Below are 10,263 nucleotides of genomic sequence, written 5' to 3'. Positions count from 1 at the left end.
CATATGAAAAAACTGACGTGTCTTTAGTTATCAGCTGACTGTCAAACAATTTAAATCGGTCAGTGTTGTGTCTGTAAAAATTAATTTTCCACCTACTTAGAAACAATCTAAACTCTTTCATCTGCTAGTAAATCAGTCTTGAAAATGCCCCTTGAAACTCAGTATAACCTCAGAAGTCCTGGTAAGTTTTTTATAAAACTAAACTAAATTTTGAACCATTGAATTTAAAAACAATCAAAAAAATGCCTCAAGCTGCCACTTATTATGTACTTAACATAGGTGTGAAACGTTTAATGAGAGAGGCAATGGAACTGGCCTCACCCACTGAGGAATACTATGCAGCACCACTTGATGACAACTTGTTTGAATGGCATTTTACTGTTCGAGGACCACCAGATACTGAATTTGATGGAGGCTACTATCATGGAAGAATTCTATTACCTCCGCAGTATCCTATGCAACCTCCAAATATTATACTACTCACAGTAAGCATAACATCACAATTAGGGCATAGGAAATTACATTAAAATGGTCATAATTATTGTCATAGTCATAACTATATTACAAGACATAATGAAAGCATACAATCTCACTGCATAAGTATATTAAAATTTTCTTGAAGGCCAATAGATTATTTTTGTGGTTATGAATAATTTTCACTATGATTGTGTTTATGACCAAATTAATGTTGGTTACCTATTTGTTGGGTATCATCACATTGTTTAACTAAATATTGATTTAGAACATATGCTCAATTTTTCTATTTTGATATATAGAATTATTATGGTAGGTAAAGATATTTATAATTGATATTTGTTTAAATAGTGACATAATACTGCAGAAAATAGGTATGTCATTTTAAATTCATCAGAATAATATAAATTTTATTTAAATTAATGTTGTATAAAATTGGCATGTCAAAGTCAAAGTTTTCTTATTGACAAAGATATTAAACAGAATAAGTAAAATGGTCCTAGGACTATAATATACACTATATAAAATTCAGTAAGTTTATATTAATTGAAAAAGAAACCTTACAAAAGCACAAAAAAATTAAATATGTAAATTAACTAGACAAACTTTTATTTACCTTATAGTATAAATAAAATTCTGTAAAGGAGGTATCAAACCAACAACAGCACATAACATTTTACATACTGTAAGAAAAATATCTACACAAAAAGGGCATATAATACATGTGCATTTATACAAATAATAATCAAAAAGATGAGAAGTAACCATCTATACTATAGTAAGCTCTTGCAAATATTTTTTAAACCTGTTTCCTAAATACTGTTAACATAATGAGTTGAATCCTACCTTCTGCATAACATACAACAGATAGTGTTAAATATCACTACAGAATGTTTTATAATGTGTAACCCTTAGAATTGCAGTGATATATATAGTTTCAATCTTTTATGTGGCTCTGATATAAGATATATATTTGAATATGTGTCAGATCTGGTTCCCCGTTACCAGAACCATACCAAATAAAAATATGCAAAGAAAATTTATATGCTATTGTGATGGAGTGTACACAGAGGGTTTTTGACGGTTTGGTTTTTGAGGTTTTCGATGTTAACAGTGCTAAAAATATTTTAAAGGTAGGATAATTCCTAATATATGGTGAGAAATCATCAACCATCAGCCCATGGTAGATACAGTAGTTAATAGTAGTAGATATAGTACCTAGTACTAAAATTATATTGTTGAATAATTTTTTCAGTAGAAAAATATTTTTCATATTTTAGGTCATGTTTTAGGAATTATTTTTATTAATTTATATTTTTTTTATCAACAATCTATAATTTAGTTAGTTAAATATTCAGGTTAGGTGGAGTTAAATTTGTGATGAATTTCTTCAGTATCCACTAGAAATATCTACATCAAATTCCAAGTACAACTTCATCTTCTGAATCATATTTTTGAGACATTGTCAAAAAATATATTGAAGAAATATTGAATATACTTGGAGTATATAAATGGTACATTATTTTTATTTGACAATTTCTCCTAACTTAGTTAAGAGCAAGGGTTTAAGGGTTCTGTTCTTGCTTCTCTCTTATTTCCCATTTACATAAATGAATTACCCTTGTTAGTCAAACATGGCCAGTGCACATCTTTTGCTGATGCCACTACTGAATCAGAATTTTCTAATTTTGTAGTTCAAATTTCGCAATATTAATTCTTGTTTATACCTAAAACTACTGGTTTAATGCTTCAGAAGTTTTCTTCAGTAATTCACACAGTAAATGTAAATAATACTTGTTCTTCTCTCAATCTAAATATGCTTTTACCCATATTTTCTTTAACCCAAAATTCCATCTCATATAAATGTAAAAAGATCTTATTGGATGGCTTTAACAATCTCTCAAAGTTAATTCGAAAGACTTTATTTTACAACTTATCTATTGGAAATGCTTATTACAGTACTGAGGAATATTTTTTTTACAATTTTTAGACCTATTGTTCTCTTTCTAATAAATTGTATTGCTGTTAAGTCTAAATAGATTGATATATTTTTGTATTTTAATTGTGGACCTTAGCTTTAATATTGCCAATGGCAATTCTATAATTTTTATGTAATCTACATTTTGTTTTTACACGATAAAGCTTATTTCATCTCTTTTGTTAGCTACACAGAGCATTTTTAAAATTGTACCTACTTGCATATACAGGGTGTTTCAGAACTATGGGATCAAACTTCTGGGGGTTATTCAGTGCAACAGAAGAATCCATTTGAGTATAGGAACCCATGTCCGGAAATGCGTCACTACGCCACTACGGCCCTAAGACGCGTTAAAATTTATAAAAAACATTAATTACCTAAATAGGATCTGCTGCATTTATTTTTACCTTTTGTACATGATACCATAACAACAATTGTTTAAAATCAACGCTTATCAATGTCATGTTTAAACATTTTATAGCTTACAATTTTTAAACATTTATTGCTAATGGAAAACTTTACCAATCAAGAATTGGCGGATATGCATTTGGCATACGGAGCAACAAACTGCAATGCACAAGCAGCATCGCGATTGTATCATGAACGTTATCCCGAACGACAGCATCCTGGATACAAAAAGTTTATTGGCGGTTCATCGCAGCAAATGTGGTTTCAGCATGATGGAGCGCCGGCTCACTTTGCTGTACAAGTACGCGAATATTTGGCTCAGCGGTTTGGACACCGTTGAACTGCCAGAGGTGGAGCAGTTTCTTGGCCTCCTAGGTCACCCGATTTAACGTCGCTCGATTTTTTCTTGTGGGGACATGTAAAGTCTTTAGTCTACGAAACTCCAGTAGAATCAGAGCTAGACTTAATTGGACGAATAACAGCAGCATTTGAAATCATTCGAAACGAGGATCAAATTTTTAATGTAGTCCGCCGAAATCATGTGCGGCGTTTAAATCGGTGTATTGAGGTTGGAGGAAGACATTTTGAACAATTGTTGTGATGGTATCATATACAAAAGGTAAAAATAAATGCATCAGATCCTATTTAGGTAATTAATATTTTTTCTAAATTTAAATGCGTCTTAGGGCCGTAGTGGCGTAGTGACACATTTCCGGACATGGGTTCCTATACTCAAATGGATTCTACTGTTGCACTGAATAACCCCTAGATGTTTGATCCCATAGTTCTGAATAACCCTGTATAAGGGTCTCCAGATTTTAAAAACATAAACCTTTGGAACAATATTAATAAATATTAATATATTAACCAATATATTTTTAGCCTAATGGAAGGTTTGAAACCAACAAAAAGATATGTTTATCCATATCTGGATATCATCCAGAATCATGGCAGCCATCTTGGTCCATCAGGACTGCACTCCTAGCCCTTATAGCGTTTATGCCCACAAAGTGTTAGTATTAAATAATAATTGAAATGCACATTGCATTTTGATAACCGAGTCTTTTATAGCTACAGCCACAATAGGTGCATTGGATTATACAAAAGAAGAGAGACAAGCTTTAGCTAAAAAATCAAAAAACTGGTCATGTTCAATATGTGGTACAATAGTAGATAAACTGTTAGAACCGGGAACCTCAGCTAGTCCAATCTTAACTAAAGAAGAGAGCAGTATTTTGGAAAATGTCGCACTGAAGGTTCAATTATTTTGCTTTTTAGTTATTTTATTTATTGAAACAACTTAACTTATTAGGCTGAAGAAGATCAAACAGAAAGGAATGAGGCACTGCAAGAATCAAATCTTACTGATGCTTCTGAGGAAAACAAAACAGAAGCAACTTGTCTTAAAAAAACTGTAACCCATACTTTTTTTAAAATTTAATTATTAAACTCTTTCATGCATTTATCTTTCAGCCAAGAGCAGTGCCTATATTTCCTAATGAAAACGAAGCGCATAAAGAAGAGCAAAATGTACAGGACAGTTTAAGACAAAGAAATCTTCAAAATACTTCTGAGGTAACTGAGATGCAAAACACTATTACCGATGAAATTTTAAGGGCTAGTATACAGAGGAGCAAACGGTAAGACCTAATTGAATATATTTCCCGGTTAATTTTGGCAGCAATTCAATCTTATTTTTAGGGATAGATTCTGGACCTGTGTAATAATCTTTCTAGTATTCATAATAGTTGTTTTGATTTTGCGAAGGATGTTTTTTATGTAGTTTTATCGACCCCTACAATTTTTGTACTATTACAACTTTATACAACATACATGCATATATAAGTAATGATCTACAACCAAAGTACCTTTTTGTACTTTGTTAATATATCATTTATATGTTTGTTATATATGATTTATTATTATATTTGAATGAAACTGGTTTTTCAGTTTTGAAATTTGATTCGAAGAACTGTTAATATGGGAGATATTTGAGGTAACGTACAGAGGGCATTTCTACATTAAAGTTAGTTTAGCCATTTACGATAATATTTCTTAATCTCTCAAAAGTTTAATATTACATTTTTGATATGACAAAAGCTGGTAGCTTTCTATCTAATAGAAAAGAGTCTAAACATATACAAATTTAATTTCCCAAATTTTGTTTTATGGCATAAAATAATATGTCTAAAATTTGCAAGAAAATAAATAATACAAGCACTCACAGGAAGAGTTCTGTGAACTCATACAGAAGGAAAAAGGGAGAAATGTATAATTTATTAGAATGCATAAACATCTTAAAACATAGTTCATGATTTGTTTAAGTAATACATTTCAGCCTTTTATTACCCAATTCCTGTGTCAGACACTTTATCACCAGTAAGTCAAAGGAATGCAGTCCGATAATTTTGTTTCATAATTATGACCCAGAGAGAAGGGTGATAAAAAAAATGATTTAACAAATATCAGAGTTCTCAAAATCTTTAAATATTCTTAATTCTGTATAAGCTTGAAGAAAATCTTGGCCACATTGAAGCTATCACCTAGTGGTAATTCCAGACTCTAGCAGTCGCTTAAACCTGCTTGATGAGCTATTGGACGTATTTAAGTAATAACTGAGTAAGCAAAACATGTTTTTGGTTTCTTTTCTTAGTCTGTTCTTTACATAGCTATTTGGGTTCTGCCTACAGGTGCTCATTCAAATTCAGTTTGCCTTTAGTTCTACGACTTTACGATTTTTGCTGAAGGTTTAGACCTTCTTAAGTAACATTCAGGTGTTTCAAACGCGTAATATTAACATATTACCACAACTACTTCATATTTTTTGCCATCATTTATTATATGTTTCTGATAAAGAGAATCCCGCACAAACCTACTTCATCTCTATACCAACTACATAGTAATTATTGGATCTTCTTTTTTAGGTCCACACTAGTTCTATTCTTGATTGTTGTTGAAATTTATTTCCTATAAAACTCATCCTTTACCACATTATCCTAATAAATATGTTTGTCCCAATTGACTGAAGCAAAATAGTTCTTAATTCGTTGGTAATTTGCATGCTCAAATAGATATATGGTTCTACTTTAATAAGCATCTACTTTGATAAGCTGCATTTTCAAAGCTGGATGATAAAAATCAGGCTTGCACTTAAGTAGCAGGTAATGTTGTCAGATATATCTACCATTAAAGTCCAGATCTAAAAGTGTGATTCTTAACTGAGACCACCTGAGTTGTTTCTAAGTAAAGTATAGCGTTCAAAAGCACCTCATCATCTGCAGAATTAAATCTCTTAAATATTACACCTTCATCAAATTCCCATGGTATGTTACCCAAGTTGAAGCATCCAAAAATAATTGTACTTGCATTCTGATTATTTTTCCGTACTCTGCAGTTTCAGAAAAGGCATGGTAGACTTCAAGATTAGATTGAGGTGGAAAGTTGACAAAGCCAGTCAGCAAATTATTACCCTGATTAGAGCAATATACCCAGAGATCCTTAAATGCACTTGTATTACTCTGTAAAGCTTTGGATGAGTAGTGAGAAAAACAGCTATAAGGACACTACCACCTCGTTCGCAATTAAGGGCATAGTTTCTATCACTTCTGAATACCCATAGTCCTGGGTATCAAATAGTTTACAGCTCTAAATATTTTCATTTAGCCAAGTCTCAGTGTCATGTTCTTCTGATTTTATAGATAATACTGTACCATTATATTGATATGTCTGCAATTTTTGTTTATGCTTACACTTTGTATCAGATGTTCATGCGATGCTAAAAAATTGTAGTTTTCTTTGTCACAGAGCAAACCCAATAAATAATGATTATACAAAAATGTTATGCATAAAATTCGATTAAAATGTCCTAGATAATTGCTTCCTCTTTATGTAGAAGTGATCCTCAGAGCCGATTTTCAAATGTTGGACTATATACATGGATATAGTAACAGTATACTGTAATAAAGCTTAATTTCGTAAAATCTTTTCTAGGAATATTTTGTTATATTTAGTTGTTCTTAGTGAGGTTAGATTTTTAGGCAATATTAGAGTAATTTCGTTGTTAATTTATGAATGTTTATCTTGAGTTCCTGTTGACCAAAAATGTAGTTATAAAACAAGACAAAAATTAATAATATGGCAATACAAACCAATAATTTTATTTAAAGATAGAATTTTGGTTATTTTTTTTCAAAATTTTATTATTTAAATAACCATTCGGCAAATTTATTGCTTGTATTGTCTCACTTAATTTATTAGATTTTATGTGATTATATTGATGCTTTATTAAGACCCACATATAATTTTGTTTTATTTACTAAATATACTTTCAGTATTTGATTATGATAATTGGATTTGTTTCCAGTGTGTCCTAACTAAAAGTTTCAACCTCAAATTATTTTTTCTTTTAAATTTTTCTGTTAAAAGTTAATTAATTTAATAATCGGCCATTTAAAGGTCTTTTAACTTTCGTTAGTTGTATGCTAAAAATAAGCGCAAAATATCTAATTAAATTTATTAAGGAGGGCGCCCACTAAATCGGATCGGATCGGTCGGTTCGGCACGTTTGGTCCGTTCAGTCGGTAACTAGCGCTCATACAATCGGCAGAACGAAGACACGACGACGTTTAAAAGTGGTTAGACTATTCGAGCATATAGAAGTTTTGTAATTAAGCTCCCGTTTAAGCGTTTTATAAAAAAAAATTAGCAGTTATTCAGATTCTGAAGAGGATGTTATGATTGCAGTAGCCTGTGCTGAATTAGAAGCCGTAGAAAAGCGTAGGAGATTTTGGGTGCATGATATTCTTTTGAAAAGAAGAGATTTCGAAGAATATCATCATCTATTTTATGATTTGCTGGAGGACGAAGCAATGTTTTTCAAATATTTTAGAATGTCTGCGTCCAAATTCTATGAAATTTTGGAAATTCTGAAACTTGGGAAACATATACATATATATATAAAAGACATAATGGTACAAAGTGATATTTTCACTTAATTGTTACCAACATTTAACCCAAATCTAAAACCAAGTTTTACCTTATAGTTTTGTAAAAATTACAAAAATATGTTCAGGGTGATTTTGTACAGTGTCATGCCTCCTCCTTCCTAATTTTTTTATATCCCATTATTTAGAAAATAATTTAAAGAAGATTATTTTAAAGAGAAAGGTTGTATCATTAAGAGAACTGGTTTTTGCGCCATCTCAAAATTATTTTAGCTGAATTACGCCTCAACGTTGGTATACTGTAAAATTTTAAAAATTTCTGAACTCTACTTACTACGAGATATATATAGCGGGCATTTGTTGTGAGACACCCTGTATAGAGTCAAATAAAATAAATTATAACATAACATTCCAACGTGCATTTGAAACTATATAATAAGCTGTCTTTTTTGTGTATTTTTGTAAAAACATAAATTATAGTCAAAGCAAGAGTTGTACACCGCTTAACACCAAAACGAGAACTTTCACACTCGCACATTTCGCCGACCAAGTTGACATCCTCAGATAAATAAAACTGAGTTTTAAAATCTCCTGATGATGCCAACTTAATAAACAGAACAAAACGAAAACACCGATTTAAGATATAATAAATGACACTTACCAGAACATCCAGTAAATTTGGATGCCTCCTCCCAAGCGTTTTCTTTCCTTAAATTATCATGATAATATGTGTTTTGTTTATCATACAATATTCTAAAACTGCGAACAGCTTTGATTAAAATTTCGTTTGACATATTTATCAAATCAATGGTTTTTAAAATTCTTTGAAACAGTTCCTCACTCTATGCGAATTGATGCTAAAATAGTCGCAGGCTTTCAGTGCAATCGGCAAAAGTTGCCCTCTTCACAATATGAGATCGTCACCGGAGAAAACCGAACGTACCGAACCGATTCAATGCGCGCGGCCCAAGAACTTATAAATATATATTTATAAGTATATATATTATTTATATAATATTAAATATATATTATATATATTTATAAGTTCGTGGCGCGGCCCCATTTAAATATGCACGTGTGAAGCAAATCCGGCCGATTGTACCGACCGTGCCGAGACGGTCGATGCCGATTCAGTGGGCGCCGTGCTTTAGTTTACTATTTTTGGTTCGATTCGAGGTGGTCCCTAGTGTGGACATCACTTTAATTAGATTTATTTTTTTGCCCATACAATAATATATAAATTATGTTTATAGCTGTTAAAATGTGTTTCTTTTATAGTTATTAATGTTTCCTTACATGTTTTTAATAACACGAAATAAAGTGTGATGAAGGCAGTACCGGCCCACTATGCAAAAAAACAGATCGGAAAAAACGGTTAAACTTTGTTTTCTTATTACATTGTAACGTCGTAAAACTTGGCACATATTCATGCTAGTTAGATCATATTTACGTTATGTCTTTCAACTTACTATTATACTGTCTTTCAATGTTAATAAATGGACGAGTCTGTTGTATTTGGAAAAGGTCTCAAAAACGTAAGACTTGTTAAAATAAGCAACTTCGTTAAACATAACAAGCATGTTATATCTTAAAGATGAATATGCCAGCACATGTGTATAACGAGAAACATGTAATTTCTTTATTTTAAACGAAACAAGAATCAGTTTCTAGTATCCGTTATATTGGTAAAATTATTACTTTTTTTTTAATTTTGGGTTTTTTTTATTGGCTACGGAAAAGTACTGAAAAATCTTTAAATTAAAAGTTTTAGAATTTAGTTACTATAAGAATAACATTGCTAGATTTACGAAGTATTATTCATTCAATATAATTAGATGAACATCTTGATACTAAAAAAAATTATTATAAAAATAAAATATAAATAAAATATTATAAAAAATTATTTTTTTTAATTAGAAAATAAGGTTTTGTTATATTCTCTCGTTATTTAAATTTGTTTATAATTTAAATTACTCAAATTTTACAAAAGAGGCTATTGTTGGGGAAAGCACAAAAGTGTAGTCTCTTTTATAGTCCTGAAGATGAACAAACTTTACCATCGCAATGCCTTTCTTCACATCACTGATTAACAGACTTACGTTAGTCTCTCTTTCATGGCTATTTCTTTAGCTTTTTCTTTTAAATTTGGGCCGTTAAGTTTAAATATCAAATTTGTTTCTATAGCCCATGAAGTTTCAAAGAATTCTCACTGTTGTCTGTTTTTGCCAAGTGTGTGTTCAGCACTGAGGAACCTTAAGAATAACGAACAAAAATTTGTAGTGGTACAAGGACAAAATATGGTTTGCCTAAATGTGTTAGGTTCAGCATTAATGAAACTAAATTTATTTTTTGGCAATGTCTGGTTAATAGCAGGATCTTGTTGGCTATGCTGTAAGGAACGCTCATTAGGTACAGCCTGCTGTTCATTATCGGGTATATATCTTGATGAAGACTCAGAGC

General features: G+C 31.0%; 1 protein-coding gene across 1 annotated transcript; it reads left to right on the top strand.

Annotated features, from left to right (window-relative positions):
* The first annotated feature begins 15 nt into the window (after positions 1-15).
* On the top strand, positions 16-4,802 carry LOC126739252 (ubiquitin-conjugating enzyme E2 J1-like). The gene is made up of 7 exons (XM_050444834.1): positions 16-181; positions 280-485; positions 3,743-3,872; positions 3,932-4,116; positions 4,173-4,274; positions 4,334-4,500; positions 4,562-4,802. Exons 1-7 carry the CDS (start codon positions 145-147, stop codon positions 4,641-4,643), a joined length of 909 nt encoding a protein of 302 aa, XP_050300791.1. The 5' UTR covers positions 16-144; the 3' UTR covers positions 4,644-4,802.
* The last annotated feature ends 5,461 nt before the right edge of the window (positions 4,803-10,263 follow it).

Source organism: Anthonomus grandis, chromosome 8 (assembly GCF_022605725.1).
Source record: "Anthonomus grandis grandis chromosome 8, icAntGran1.3, whole genome shotgun sequence".
Lineage (NCBI taxonomy): Eukaryota > Metazoa > Arthropoda > Insecta > Coleoptera > Curculionidae > Anthonomus > Anthonomus grandis.
The sequence above is the reverse complement of the archived record's forward strand: the minus strand, read 5'-3'. Positions and strand labels throughout refer to the sequence as shown.

Excerpts from the sequence above, each read along its gene's own strand:
- LOC126739252 (XM_050444834.1), top strand. The coding sequence starts at position 145 with ATGCCCCTTGAAACTCAGTATAACCTCAGAAGTCCTG. Across the intron at positions 182-279 it reads GTATAACCTCAGAAGTCCTG|GTGTGAAACGTTTAATGAGA; the intron begins GTAAGTTTTTTA and ends TACTTAACATAG. Across the intron at positions 486-3,742 it reads CAAATATTATACTACTCACA|CCTAATGGAAGGTTTGAAAC; the intron begins GTAAGCATAACA and ends ATATATTTTTAG.